General features: G+C 42.4%; 1 protein-coding gene across 1 annotated transcript in view; it reads left to right on the top strand.

Annotated features, from left to right (window-relative positions):
- RAB6B (RAB6B, member RAS oncogene family) overlaps nt 1-16060 on the top strand; it is a 66951-nt gene that overhangs the window by 19501 nt on the left and 31390 nt on the right. Inside the window, exons 2-4 of the mRNA XM_036746338.1 lie at nt 11978-12031; nt 12721-12826; nt 15463-15574. Coding sequence (XP_036602233.1) covers nt 11978-12031; nt 12721-12826; nt 15463-15574 — 272 coding nt within the window. The remainder of the gene's footprint in view (nt 1-11977; nt 12032-12720; nt 12827-15462; nt 15575-16060) is intronic.

Raw genomic sequence — 16060 nt, forward strand, 5'->3', positions numbered from 1 at the left:
CAATAAGCAAGCCTCCCCTAAGCAAGCTCCTCCTTAGGCAAGTTCTTCCCCCAGGGGACTCTATGTGACTCAGGATGTATCACAGCTGTGATTGAACATGTGTGGTCACATAGGTCTATTAATGGACAGGGAAGAACTTTCTATTCCATTAACATTACAACAACACACATGATATGCATACACACTCCTATCAATACAAAACAATGTTTGTCTTATTTTTCTATTTGTATCCTCAATACTTAGCACGGTGCTTTGCATACAGTCTACTTAATAAATTATTTAGCATCCATCCATTCATTGTTCTAGGAAAATGGCTTCTTGCAAAGTGGTGCTGAAAGCTGTTACCTCTCAGAATCAGCTTCAATCCTCTAATAATCCTTTTTTTCTAAACTGAGATGTACTTTCAGACCCATTAATCCACCAATCATTTCCTGAATTTCCAATATCATAACTGTCTATGGGATATCAAACAATGGTGAACATCCCTCATAAATTAAACACCAGTTTTATGGGAATTCACTCCTGGCAATGACTTTCTCTCATGTAATAAGGAATGAATTCTATCTACCTGTGTATTTTTCTAAAACCGTTTCACTCCTGTGCATGACTTTCCTATTCCTTGCCAGGTTTCATTGGCATTCAGAGTATTTCACGAGGGCCTCTGGGTTTTTAATTACCTTCCCAGATCAATAGAACCAGGTGAATAAAGTCCAGGACTGGGAATTGGGAAAAGAAGATTCCAGACTCATCTTTGCCACCAGCTCATTGCGTCACTCAGTTTCACAGAATATTAGCAGGGGAAAGCATCCTGGAGATTGTCGAGCAAGATGGCACCATAGAAAGACTGCTGGATTTGGGGCTAGAAGACCTGGCTCTGCTTCTCACTACCTGCATGACCCTGGATGAAATATTTGATCTCTAGGGGCCTTAGTTTCCTCATCTACAAAATCAGGGGGCTTCATTTGATTTTCTCCAAGGTCTTTTGCAGCACTAAATCTATGCTGCACTGTACAAAAGCTAGAAGAGTAGCTGGCATTTATATTGCCTTCGAGGATGAGAGAACTTTCTTCCCAGCAACCTTAGGAAGTTGGTAGCACAAGTATTGCTATCCCCATTTCACAGATGGGGAAATAAAGGTTCGGAGAAGCTGTGGAGAAATCATAGAATTGAAAAGGACTTAAAGGTGACATATTTCAACTCATAGCTGAACAATAACCTTTTCCACTACATACCTGATCAGTGCTCATCCAACCTTGCTGATAAGACAGAGCTAGCAAGTGAAATAGGTAGGATTCAAACCTGGGTCTCCTGACTTCCAGGTCAATATTTTCAGGTGAAGCACAAAGTCATTTCATCACTTTGTACTTCAGTTCCCCATTTGTATAAATGGGGATATCATGTCATATAGCTCCCCCTCATTTCCCAGCCTTCTTGGGATCACATAAGAGAGTGATGGCTCCTTCTCTTGCTTCCCTCTTTCTAGTAGTGGTACCATCAACCTTCCAGTCAAACAGCATTCCTCATTCTCTTTCCTCTCCCTCATTCTTCCTTCATCCTTCCCTCATCCACTTACTCCGAAAGTCCTCCTGGTTCTTCTTTAGAAATTTCTCTTGTATCCATCCCTTCCTTTCCCTTTTCACTGTTCCATCAGCTATTGAAATGGCCTCCTAACCAGTCACCACACCTCTAGTTTCTCAACCCTTCCCACTGCTCCACTTCAGTCCATCCTGTACAACATTCCTAGATTCATCTTAAATTATGGTTCATTCAGTCGTTTTTCAGTCATGTCCGATTCTTTGTTAGTCCATTTGGAGTTTTCTTAGCAATGATACTGGAGTGGTTTGCCATTTCCTTCTCCAGCTCATTTTACAGATGAGAAAACTGAGGCAAACAAAATTAAGTGACTTGCCCAGGGTCACACAGCTAGTGTCTGAGGCCAGATTTGAACTCGGGAAGATGAGTCTTCCTGATTCCAGGCCTAGAATTCTATCCAATGTGCCACTCTGCTCCAAAATATTTGATGGCTCCCCATTGCCTACCAAATAAAATTCAGATGCTTTATGTGGGCATTCATGGTTTTTCATGAGCTGGTCCCACATTACCTTTCCAACCTTATCACTCTCTGATTCTAAATGTAACTATTCTCTAGTCCCAAACATGCAGCCTAGATGAAACGGGAACATTCCCTCTGAACACACCCCATTCTTTCCCATGTCTGCTCCTTTGATCACATCTCTCAGTCTGCATTAAATTACCTCCCTTACATCCCCACCTTTTGAAATCTTATTTGTCCTTTAAGGACCAGCTCAGATGTCATCTCCTCTAAAAAAACTTTCCATAATTCCCTCAGGCAGAAATGGTGTCTCTGTCATCTGAACCTTCAGAGCATTTTCTTTAAAAACCTCTTTTATGGAATATATTACATTTTGCCTCACATGGTAATGTTTTACATGTATCTCAATTCTTCAGCTAGATTCTGAGATCCATTAGGATAGAGATACTCATCATTGTATCCCTCAGCACATAGAACATACTGGTAGGTGTCTAATAAATACTTATGTAGCGATCAATTAATTAATGCAGATAAGTGGCACAGTGGGTAGAGTGCCAGGCATAGAGTCAGGAAGACTCACCTTCATGAGTTCAAATCTGGCCTCAGACACTAGCGGTGTGACTCTGGCCAAGTCCCTTAACTCTGTTTGCCTCAGTTTCCTCATCTGTAAAAGGAGCTGGAGAAGAAAATGGCAAACCACTCCAGTATCTTTGCCAAGAAGACCCCAGGTGGGGTCATGAAGAGTTGGACACAACTGGAAATGATTGAACAGCAACAGAAAAAGTGAGTTGCTTGGGGTCACACAACCAACATGTGTCAGAGACCTTGAACCCAGGTTATCTTGACTCTGAGGCTGGTCATCTATCCGCAGTATGCCATGTTGCTTCTCCTGTATGTATATGTGTGTAAATTTATACCTATAAGTTATGTATAATTTCTCTATGTATATATTTGGTTTGGACCTATGATTTCATTTCTGTGGGCAATTTCCAGTGAGGAAGTTCCCTGTGCCAAAATAGGTCAGCACGTTCTCTGCAACTTAATGGTCTTAGACAATGCCTGGGGCATTGAGACTAAGCAGTGTGCCTGAGACACCCTGTTGGCATAGTTCAGACTTGGAATTGGAGCCTAAGTCTTCCAGACACTGAGACCAGCTCTCTAACACCACGCTGCTGCTCAGGTTCGATATGTATATTATTATCATTACCCTTCCTTCACTGAAGCCCTACCTCCAATGCTTCACCATGGCATGGAGATGGCCTTGGGTTCTCAAAGACCTCCTGCATAAAAACCGCATAAAGCTCCAGAGTGTCCCACCAGACTGGAGAGCCCAGCAGGTGGACTGTGTGTGTTGTCAGAGGACCAGCCTCCTAGTCAAGTGTAGTGAGACTTCATTTTCCAAAAAGAAGACTACCAGTTGAGGGATTTTTTTGAGATACAGTAGCTCATAAAAAGGGCAGCTAGGTGATGAAGTGTTTAGAGCTCCAGACCTGGAGCAAGGAAGACCTGAGTTCAAATCTGGTCTCACACACTTATACCTGTGTGACCCTGGGCAAGTTACTCCTTGTTTGTCTCAGTTTCCTCATCTGTAAAATAAGCTAGAGAAGGAAATGGCAAATCACCCTTGTGGGGTGATGACTGCCAAATGGGGTCATGAAGAGCTGGACAGAAGAGTTGGACAGTTGAAATGACTGAACAACAAAAATTCATAAAAACCATCTATAAAAAATGCTCTATTTGGCATTTAAAGGTCTTCTTCACAACTTGGCCTATTCCTATTTTTCCAGTTTTCTTATACTTTCCTCCCCTCCACACACTCTGCAATCCAGCAATACCTGCCTTACTGTGACTTCTCACAAAGGACACTCCTTGCAACTTAGTGCCTTTGCACTGGCTTTCCCCATTGCCTGGAATTCTCTCCATCCTCACCTCCACATCTTGACTTCCTTCAACAATCAGCTCAAATCTCACCTTCTGTAGAAAGGATGGAGGCCTTCTGGGTCTCCTCTCCACCCCTATCCCCCAAGTACCTTCTCTCTGAGATTACCTTACACTTACACTGTGTATGTATGTATGTATATATATATATATATATACATATATATATATGTCACTTAACCTTGTTTGCCTCAGTTTCCTCATCTGTAAAATGAGCTGGAGAAGGAAATAGCAAACCACTGCAGTGTCTTTGCCAAGAAAGCCCCAAATGGGGTCATGGAAAACTAGACACAACTGAAGTGACTGAAGAACAACAGTAAATATGTGTGTATATATATGTATGTGTATGTGCGTGTGTGTATGTTTTTATGTATATAGTTGTTTGTCTCACATTAGAATGTAAGCTCCTTGAAGGCATGATTTTTCCTCCTTTTTTCTCACCATCTGATAGGTTAGCACAGTGCTTGACTCATAGTAAGTCTTTAATAAATGCTTGTTAACAGACCAATTGATTGTGAAACCGTGAAGGGGTTGCAATCTTCAAGGAGGAGGTACCTGTCAGGATTCAAGAGTGGCTGTGTGAAATCTGTGAGTATGCCATAATGCCTCCGCCACTCCCAGTAATGATTGCTGCTCCAAGCTGCGTGGCCCAGTTTCCAGGCAGCAGTTTCTGTTCTTTGTGATTCGGGGATGTTGGTGATGCTCAATGAATAGAACCTTTTAACTTGTTACCAAGGGCCCAGCTAGTGACCTGTAGAAACATCCCCATTTCTGGGCCAGCCATAAAGAGCGAGCACATTTTTCTTTCAAAATGAAAATGAACCTCCCCTTAAGATCATCATGCTGACAGATTGCAGGCTAATGGCCATGGAATTAACAGACCAAAAAGGCAGGCAGGACGTGGGCTTCTTCTCACATTCACTGACACATGCTGGCACTTGGACTGAAGGAGCAGGCCTTCTGGTATTCAGGGTCTCAGGGATGGCATCCCAAGTTAAGGAATTTCAAGCAGGAGAGGGGGAGGCAGAAATCCTTGTTTAGCATTTGAGCACATATTTTAACTGCTTTGGGAGCAAGATACGGTATGAACCCAAGTTCAGATTTTGGGGGGAGAGGGAAGGGCTCCAATTTGTGATTTCATCTATGTAGGGAACTCCTGGTGAGGCAACTCCCTTCACTAATGCAGGTCAGCACCTGTTTGTTCTTAGTCTTAGAGACTTGCCAAAGAAATGAGATAAATTGGCCAGCCACATGACCATCGTGTGCCAGAGGTGACTCGAACCCGGGTCTTTGTGACTCTGAGATAAGCTCCATAGCTACTGCACCGCAGATGTCTTTCTAATCTTCTTGACAATGACAGCGACAATAATATCTCACATTTATATACCTTTTTGTAGTTTACAAAACACTTTCTTATCACAGGCCCCATGATGCAAATAGCACGGGGCCTTGTTGTCTCCATTCTACAGATGAGGAAGTTGAGGCTCAGAGACTTTGAGCAGCTCACCCAAGGCCGGACACCCCATAAGTGAGTCAGTAGGTTTGGAGCGCTGCATTTGAAGCTCCAGGACCTGGATTCAGATCTCTGATTTGTGTGGCCTGGGTGACCAAGAGCAAATCATTTAACCTTTCTAGGACTCAGTTTCCTTGGGGGAAAAATATGTGGGTTGGGGTAAATGATCCCAATTGACAGAGCCAAGACTTGAAACCCAATTTTGACCCCCTCCCCCCAAATTCAGTGTTCTTTGCCCTCTGTCATATTGCCTTTTATGTACAGCCAAATTCATATTATGGTAATAATAACGATGATAGCTGGCCTTTATGTAGCACTTTAAGGTTTGCAAAGTGTATCACGTAGGTTATCTAATTTGATCTTCAAAATGATGCTGGGAGGTAGTAGTTTATTATCCCCATTTTACAGATGAGAAAGCTGAGGCAAAGAGCGGTTAAGTGACTTGCCCAAGAAGGTTAACTAAGTGACCCTGGGCAAGTCACTTCACCCTGTTTGCCTCTGTTTCCTCGTCTGTAAAACAAGCTGGAGAAGGAAATGGCAAACCACTGCAGTATCTTTGCCAAGAAAGCCCCAAGCGGGGTCATGGAAAATCAGACACAACTGAAGCGACTGAACAACGACAGTCAGTGTCTGAGGTCAAATTTGAACTCAGGTCTCCTGTCTCCAAATCCAGTGCTCTATCTACTCTTCTACTCATCTGCACACCACACTGTGTTAAATTCTAAACTATGCATTTACGTGGGCATTTACAAGAGTATGCTAATGATGAAAAGTGAGAATATTTTTAAAATGTATTTTATTTTTAATTTATGGAATAAAACAAGCATTTCCATAACGTAGCATAATAAAAAAGATGATTGCACATGAAACTGCAAATCTCTGTGCAACCTGCTATTCTTTTTAAATATATAATAAAGATCACATAAATTTCTTTTTCTTTTTTTTTCTTTTTTCTTTCTTCCCTTCCCTCTCTCCACCCTTGAGATGGCTACCATTAGACACAAAAGAATCATAGGATCATAGATGTAGAGGTGGAAGGGACCTCAGAGACCACCTAGTCCAAAACCCTTCATTTAAAACATGAGGAAGCGGAGCCCCAGGGAAATGAGGTTGCCGAGGTCACATGGGTGGCAAGGGGTTCGGCCAGGATTCAAAGCTCTTCCAACCATGAATCCAGCTTGCTTGCTTTTCTGCACATGATAACTGCCCTAGGAAACCGCAGTTATGCAACCTGGGAAAAAGCTGTTGGAGGCTGACCTATATGTGTTTTAATGTACTAGGGGTCATCCAGTAGGGACTGAAAATAAGTTGTTTTCTTTCCAAAGAGCTCAGACCATTCTTCTCTGCTCCCTCATCTGAATCCGCCTCGGTGGGTGAGTTTTTTCCTCTCTCTCTGGGTGGCAGCCAGCACACAGGCTACAGACCGAGGTTGCTGAATATTTTTTTGGCATCTGATGTCTGGATGCAGTCGTTTGCTACTGGGCTTAGCTAAACCTTTGGGGGCTGCCAGTTTTGTGTGTACAATCCCAGAAAAAGAGAGACAAACAAATTGAGGGAGGGAGGGGGGACACAGAAGAAAGAGCAGAGAACAAGATACAAGGTTTAAGAAAAAAAGAAAAATGCCCAGAGAGATAAGGATGTGGAAGAAGTCTCTTGGTCGTCAGTCAGGCAGTAAGCATTTATTAAATGCCTACTATATGCCAACCATTGTGCTAAGTACTAGGGATACAAAGAAAAGCAAAAGACAGTCCTTGCCCTCGAGGAGCTTACAGTCTAATGGGGAAGACAATACGTAAACGATTATGTACAAATAGGCTCACAGGTTGTTGTGTTTGCCCTTGGTTCTCAAAGAGGACCGTGACATCAGGGAGATGTAGGCTATATGCAGGATAAATGGGAAGTGATTAAGAGAGGGAAAGCACTAGGATTAAGAGGTATCAGGAAAAAGTTCTTTATGGAAGATGTTATTTTATTTGGGACTTGAAGGGAACCAGGGAAACTGAGAGTCAGAGATGAGGAAGGAGAGCATTCCAGGTATGAGGGACAGCCAGCAAAAATGTCTGAAACCGAGAGATGGAATATCTTGTAATACTAGAGACAGGGTGTTAACTTTTTTGGAAGTCTGAACCTGTGATTTCATCTACACAGGGAATTCTTGGTATAGAACCACTGCAGACCAACAACTCTCTGACTTACATTCCTAGAGAAGTCCCTAGAATACTGAGAAACTGAATAGTTTTCCCAGGATCATACAGCTAGTATGTGTCCAAGGCAAGACTTGAAGTCCTTAGAATACTGAGAAATTAAATAGTTTTCCCAGAGTCACACAGCTAGTATGTGTCCAAGACTTGAACCCATCTTCCTGACTCCAAGCCCAGCCTGTCTTATGCTATGAACCTGGGGTTTCATTGGCGTAGGGACCTTCGTCTACAATTCTTATACAATTTACCTTCTTAGAGAGATACCTAGAGTATTGTGGGATACAGTAACTTGCCTGCGGTCACACAACCAGTCTATGTCTGAGGTCAGATTTGAACCCAGGTTTTTCTGCCTGCCAGGCCAGTTCTCTCTCCACTAGACCATGCTATTTGTGTTATCATGACTGTTATTTAAAGGTCATAGCACTTGGTTCTCTGGGGCTCTTTTGCAGATTGAGGACGATATAGTGTCTTCTTCTCTATTCATCCACCAAGAACAGAAAGAGAAACGGAGATGTCTGAGAGATCTCTAGGGAAAAGAGATAGGACTGGGTGGGATCAAGAAGAGAATTCCCACATGGACAGAGCAAAATCTCCTGTGCCAGAGAGACAAAATATCTAAAGGTATCTGTCACTACGTAGTCAGAGAAGAAGGGATAAGATAGAACCATCCTTAGATTTGTGGATGAATAGAATTTCAGTTCTCAGAGATTGCCTAATTCTACTGACTTCTGAGTGAGCCGGGATGAGATAAAGCTATTAGATTGACTTTTCCATGGAATTACTCCCTATGGGGAAATTCTGTGCCTACCATCCTCCAGTTCCCAGGGAATATGGTCCACTTTCTATCCCTTCCCAAGGGGAAAACTGCCTTGACTAACAGTTTCCTCTTGGAAGTCTTATCCTTCTTGTAAGCTCTGAGCTGAACCAAAGTACAGTTGTTTTTTTGCCACACACTTATCATTAAGCACCATACTACTGCCACCATGAAATGCTTCTGTCACTTGACTAACTACTACTCTTTCTTATGGAGCAGCTAGGTGGCACAATGGATAGAGCACCAAGTCTGTCAGGAAGATCTGAGTTCACATCTGCTCTCAGACATTTACTGGCTGTGTGATCCTGGACAAGTCACTTAACCCTTTTGCCTCAGTTTCCTCATCTGTAAAATGAGCTGGAGAAGGAAATGGCAAACCGCTCTAGTATCTTTACCAAGAAAACCACTAATGGGGTCATGAAGAGTCAGACACAACTGAACGACAACACTAACAACAAAACTGTTTCTCTTCTTGCCCCAAATGCACTTTTAAGTCCACTTGTGTCCCTAGTCTCCCAAATAATAGCACCTACCTCTCAGAATTGAGAGGATCAGATATCTGTAAAGTGCTTTGCAAGCCTTAAAGCACAATATAAATGCTAGCTACTATTTATCAATTTATTTATGAGGGAAGAGAGTAAATTGTATAACATTGTAAAAAAGGACAATTAATCAGGAGAAGTCAGAGCTCATAGCTTGCTAGCGCACACATCAATCTAACTGTCAGATCTTACTCAATCCTGCCTTTGGCTTTTTCCGTGAGGCCCCAGAGCAAGGGAGTGAGCCCTAGTTGCCTGCTCCATTCCTGGCTTGAACCCAGAAAAGCTCTTGGCTTCCTTGGAAATCCCCAGTTTGGGGATTTTGGATCCACTCTTTTAGCATCTTGGGTGGAGTTCAAGGATTTGAATAAACATCCTTGCCAAACTTGAATCAGCAAGATGGTGCAGTGGCCAGAGCCTTGGGCCTGGAGTTAGGAAGACCCGAATTTAAATCCATTCTCAGACACTTACTATTGTGTGACCCTGGGCAAGTCACTTAACAGCTGTGCACCTCAGTCTAGTCATCTGTAAACTAAGGATAATGACGGCACTTATCCGTAGTTATTGTCAGGATAAAATGAGATATTTGGTGGAGCGCTTAGCACAGTGCCTAGCACATAGGGGTTGACTGTTGTCCTTTGTTTTCAGAGAGAACCAAAATGACATCACTATGTTGGGGTCAAGGTACAGTGTGTCCGACTGTAGCTGATCAGACCAATATGAGCTCGGGAGGCTCTACCTCCCAAGGGAGGCTCGGTACAAATGGTCCATGTGAACATTTGGAGTGGAGATGTCTCTAAATTTGCACGCCTCACATTTCTTTTAAGCTACTGCAATTCTGCACATAGTAAATATTACATAAATGCTTATTCCTTCCTCCCCCACTCTTGAGCCAATTAGGAGTCACCATTCCATTTGGTTAAGCTTTGCTTTCTACCCATGAAAGACCATAAATCTAGAACTGGAAGGGATCTCAGAGGCCATCCAGTCTTGAGGAAACTGAGGCCCAGGAAAGCTTAGTGACCTTTGTGAGGTCACAGAGGTGACCTTGTGATGTCATGGGTAGACAGTTATTGTCATTAGTGGAGATTGAACCTAAATCCTTTGAACCCAGAGCTAACATTCCTTCCTTTGTATTACACTATTGGCTAAGTCATTAACCACTGACCCCTTCATAATCCATGCTTCATAATGAAGATAAAACCATTATATGTGTGGAGTAACTGCTTTCTGACCCCTCGTATTAGTGCATCTGAAATCATCACTTGAAGAAAATTTCCTTTAAAAAAGCCAATGGCTTTGATACATATGTGCCTGTGGTGGGATGAAGGTAAGAATTCAGATCAGTCCAAGAAAAGGAAAAAGGATAGTAGGAAGTGTTCAACGGGCAGGGATCAATGAGAAGATGCCGCATGCCCCCCAATGGAGGCGAGAATGGGCCTCTACCATTGACAGCAACAAGAAGCTAAGCAGCTTTGAGATGAGAACTGGAAAATAGTGGAAGCCAGGAGGGAGTGACCAAGAGATCAGTAGTGGACAGCAGTACCCTCTTCCCTGTCCAAGATCCCAGTGAAAGAAGAGGATAAAGGAAGAGATTGAAAGAGGGCCTGCTTCGCTGATCGTGAAGGTCACTGGTTCCATTGTGTTTAAAGGCAGTTTCAGAGTAGGATAAATTCACGTCATTGCAAATCAGGGCCTTTGAACTTAGAATATAACAGTTGTGTGCCTGCATTTTGAAATCAGAAATATTAACTCATTCATATAATACTTTACAGTTTTAAAAAGTTGATTTCCTTGTAGCAACCCTATGCGTGTGTGTGTGTGTGTGTGTGTGTGTGTGTGTGTGTGTGTGTGTATGTGTTGTTGCTGTTAGTCCCATTTTACAGATGGGAAATCTGAGACTCGGGGAGTTTTAGGTACTTATTAACATGGTTGATAAATGGCAGGGCCAAGACGAGAAGCCCAGGTCTCCTAACTCTGAGTCTTTTCTACTCTATCACACTGCCCAATCTGGTGTCTGCACTCAGTGAACAGTTAAGGCATTTTAGTAGGTGCTGATAATGCCATTATTATTATTCTGTTGGGGCTGGGGAGAGTAAATTCAAGTTCATTAAGAAGAGAATTCATCAAAGCAATAGGAAAGATGGTATTCTTTAACCTGGTGATGCCATTACTGGGCCTATATTTCCTAAAGAGATCAAATAAATAGGAAAAGGACTCGTGTACAAATATGGTTTTTTTGTAGTGAAAAATAACCAGACACTAAGGCCATGCTCATCAACTGAGGCATGGCGGAACAAGTTTTGGTATTTGAATGTAATATAATAGTATTGTGCTCTGAGAAATGATGAAAAGGTTGGTCTCAGAGAAACCTGGGAAGACTTGTATGAACTGATGCAGAGTGAAGTGGGCAGAACCAGGAGAACAATTTTAATGACAACAATACAGTAAAGACAACTTTTGAAAGACTTAGGAACTCTGATCACTGCAGTTTCCAACCGTGATTCCAGAGGATCAATGAAACAAGCTACTTCCTTCCTGGCAGAGGAGGGAGAGACTCAAGATTCAGAATGAGGCATGGACACAGCCAATGTAAGAATTTCTTTTGCTTGACTACGCGCATTTATTATAAGAGTTTGGGGTTTTTTTTCCTTCTGAGAATAGGGGTTGAGAGGAAACAAAGAGAAAATAAATGTTTGTTAGTTGAAAAAAAGTTATAATTACCATTAAAGGACAGTATAAGATTCCCTGAAAGTCAGATGGTCCAAAAGAGGGACCCAGATAGCAATCTGTTGTGTACGACATGTTTTTTTTTTCTTCTTCTTCTCAAACACATTCAGGGTTACCAAACCTTTTGCCTCTATGGTCTTTAAAACTTTTGATCTTTCTCACCTTGTCCCTTTCTTTCCTTTCTTACAGGCAACCATTGGGATTGACTTCTTATCAAAAACTATGTATTTGGAGGATCGTACGGTAAGTGCCGGATTTGATAACTGGATAATTTTTCTACCTCAAAAGGCAGGGTCTAGGGAAGAGGAGTCTATGTCCAGGTACATGAGACCCCATCTGGTCACACTGACTTTTAAGACAAAGCAGAGTGAGGAAAACTAATACATTGAGTTTCTCTTGCTGCTCTCAGAAAAGGGATATAGTGGATAGAGCATGGCATTTGGAATCACAAGGACCTGAGTTCAAATCTTGCTTCAGACTTGTTGGCTTTGTGGACCCAGGCAAGTCACTTAACCTTTTAGCCTTAGTTTACTCATCTATAAAATGAGTTAATAATATGACCCACCTTACAAGGTTGTCAGGATCAAATAAGATAATATTTGTAAAGTACTTCGCAAACTTTAGGGTGTTGGATAAGTGCTAGCTATTATGGCAGCAGCAGTGCCAGTGGTTGGGAAGCTAAGAAGATGGAGTTGCTTCCTCTTTTTCTTGTTCCCCCCTCCAAAAGCCTAGAACCTCAAGGATTCCTTTGATAATTCCCTTTCTGGCCCAGCCTTGCTTCATGCAGTCCCTTTACAGTAATCAATCAGTAGGAATTTCTTGAGCACCCTACTGCGTGCTAGGCTACTCTGGCCATACAAAGAATTAACACCTCTATCTCTGCTTCCTTTCCTGCCTCTCATTTTCCCTTTTTCTCTTTGTCCCTTTGACAGGTCCGATTGCAACTCTGGGACACTGCTGGACAGGAGAGATTCCGCAGCCTGATCCCCAGTTACATCCGGGACTCCACTGTGGCGGTGGTGGTGTATGACATCACAAGTGAGTGCAGCATGGGTGGTTTTACCAAGCAGATCACATGCCTGTGTTTCAGGCAAAATGGTGGCCCAGCAAAAAATGTCCCAGCCACATAATTGAAAAGGAAAATTTAAATCTTCTGGTCCTCACATCTAGGTGTGGCAGTGGCTTTTATGTAGGCATTGTGGCATTGCATGGTTCTATTTCCACAAGGAATGAGACCCTGGCAGAAGGTGGTGTTAGGGATCACTCAGCAACACCTGGTACATTTGCTGAGCAGCAGGAGTCTAGAGACTTCATTTAAACAGCAAACACACGTTGCAATTTATTTCCTGCATCTGCCCAGGTTACCTATTGCTTGTGATTCATGGGGGGCAGAGGGCAGGGAGGGTGTAGAGGGAAAAATATACAACATTATAATTTCTCAGAAATATTTTGGTGCTCAGGGAATGAACATGGATATGTATATTTTGTTTGCATTCTTAACCTGGGGTCCATGAACTGTTTTTTTTTTCTTAATTGATAGTTGCATTTAAATAGAATTGGTGTCCTTTGTAACTCTATGTACTTTATTTCATTCATTTAAAAAATATTATTGTGAGAAGGGGTCTATAGGTTTCACCAGCCCACCAGGTTTGTGACTCAAAAATGGTTAAGGACTATTAGGTAGCCTCCAGATGGGTTCATTACTTTCATTTTTTTTTCATCCTAATTCCATGAGGAATTGCCCTAAAAGATAACCAACACTCATAATATTAAAGATAGCTATAGATAATTTTACAGGTGTTTGCGAAGATGATAGAGATGCTGAGTGTGGGCAGGTGCTTTATTTTGTGCTGAATTAAGATTCCTCCTTGAGATTAATCTGGAAGGAAATGAAGTAAGGAGAGAAAGAGGGTGTGGAGGAGAAAGGGCTTCATTCCTGCACACAGAGCTGGCCTCTCCTGGCTGCAACTGCTCCTGCAACCAAGATACACAATGCACAGCAAAGAAAGCCAGCACCCAGGTCAAGGCTGGAAAAGCACAGGCTAGAATATATGTGAGGGATTGGAAGGATGCTACCCATCAGCACTGGTGCAGAGGAAGCAGCTGCCTAAGTCCAAGACCAGGGAAATGGAAGCAAGTTCTTTTTTGCAACATTCACTCAGTCAATCAACAAGCACTTATTAAGTGGTTTCTATGTGCTGGGCACTGTGCTAAACCTGAGAATATAAATAAAAAATAAAAACAGTTCCTGCCCCTAAGAAGCTTGTAGTTCAAACGGGGGTAGACGTCATGTACATAAATCAACATAAGATACATATAGAAAGTCTGAGAGAAGGGAAGGCACTGGCAGCTTGGAAGGACCATGACAAACCTTCCTGCAGCAGATGACACCTGAGCTGAGTTTTAAAGGAAGCCAAGGAAGTGGAGATGAAGAGAAAGGGCATTCCAGGCATGGGGAACTGTCACTACAAAGGCCCAGAAATGGGAGATGGGGTAACATGAGTAACAGGATATAGATGAGTATGGCTAGACCATAAAGTGGACAGAGGAGAGTAATGCCCTTTAAGACCACAAAGACAGGAAGGGAGGACCAAGTTGTGAAGAACTTTTAAGTACCCAAACAGAGGGCTTATATGGGATCCTGTAGATAAAAGGAAACCATTAGAGTTTACTGAACAGGGAGGTGACTTTAGGAAAAATCACTTTGATGACTGTGGAGAATGGATCAGAGCAGGGAGTAACCTGGGGCAGGGAGTCAAACCACATCCATGACAGGATCAACTACACCACAACTCCCTGCCAGTGTCATAGCCTTGTTTACTCTGCTCTGGCTTCCCTTTGCTCAAACCTTTGACCTGATCTGTCCTCCAGGCACCATCTTTTAGTCCCTCTCTCTGCCTGTAGGCCTATACACACACACACACACACACACACACACACACACACACACACACCACACACCCCTCCAAAGAGTGGCTGTCTCTGTCTGTCATTCATAAACACAGAAGCCCACAGACAAAGAAAACAAAGAAATAGGGCTCTTGGTAAATTTGGGCTTGCATAGAAATAAAATAAGCCCCACAATGTGAGACTGACTAAAACAGCTAATATTACCAGTCATCATATGGATTATCACATCTGGATCCATGAAATCACTTGTCTATAAAAGCAAAGAGAGAGTGATTCACTAGCAAACGTTAAATAAAAATAACTTCCAGAGAAAATTAATCATTCCTGACAAAGTGAAATTATTCACTAGCATTTCTGAGAAATGTCCCTCAAATGTCCCTGAAAGAGATTTAAATTTATTCATGTTGGTGGGATGGTAGATTCATCTTATTGCTACATCATAACTTCATTATTATCCCCACATTGTAAACTAGGTTTAGTCCTCAGGAAAGTTCTAAGATGCAGTATTAGTACAGTTAATGGTACTGCTTTAATCCTGCTCTCTCTTTTCCTTTTCTCCTTCCATGCTGAAAAAGGACATCTCCTTTCTTCTATTACTGGAATATCTTCATACCTCAAGTACTTCATCTTCTACCAAGAAGTGTACCATCCCTCTGTATCTGTCTCTCTTTTCTGCTGTTCTCTTTTTTCCTTCCCTTAATTATTCCCCCTCCTTTCTCTCTTCCATATTTATCTCTAGTTCTATTTCTGTTTTCCACCCTCAGATCTCAACTCCTTCCAACAGACCTCCAAGTGGATTGATGATGTCAGGACAGAAAGAGGAAGTGATGTCATCATCATGCTGGTGGGCAACAAAACAGACCTAGCAGATAAGAGGTAAGAGAGGGAGGGAAGAAGCTCCAGGAGAAACTGAAAACTAAACTTGAAACCTCAGGAATCACACCTGAAATGAATCAGAGAACTGATGCACATGACTAAGTGGGAAAAAAAGGTCTGCTGTGGGCAGAAACTTATTTTCTGGGTCAAGGCTGGACATGGTTGCATTGGGAATTCCTATGGCCATGAGGAGTTGGAGTATCTCTCCTTACCACAGCCGCTGTGGATATTTTCAAGCTTTTACTGGGGTGCCAGTAGCTGCTAGAACTCCATACAGTTGGCATATTCCTGCCCACATTTCCCAACTTGATGGTTGACATGTGCCTGGCTATTGTATTTCAACTCTTCTCAAATGTTAGAGTCACTCAAGCTCACACTTGCCTTAAGCCTCATTTTACTTTTACTGCAGGAAAACAGGAGTTCTATGATGCTCAGCATATATGTATGTTTAATTCTCCAAATACTGGATTTCATTCATTTAATCCA

The sequence above is a fragment of the Trichosurus vulpecula genome, chromosome 2 (genome assembly GCF_011100635.1).
Source record: "Trichosurus vulpecula isolate mTriVul1 chromosome 2, mTriVul1.pri, whole genome shotgun sequence".
Classification (NCBI taxonomy): Eukaryota; Metazoa; Chordata; class Mammalia; order Diprotodontia; family Phalangeridae; genus Trichosurus; species Trichosurus vulpecula.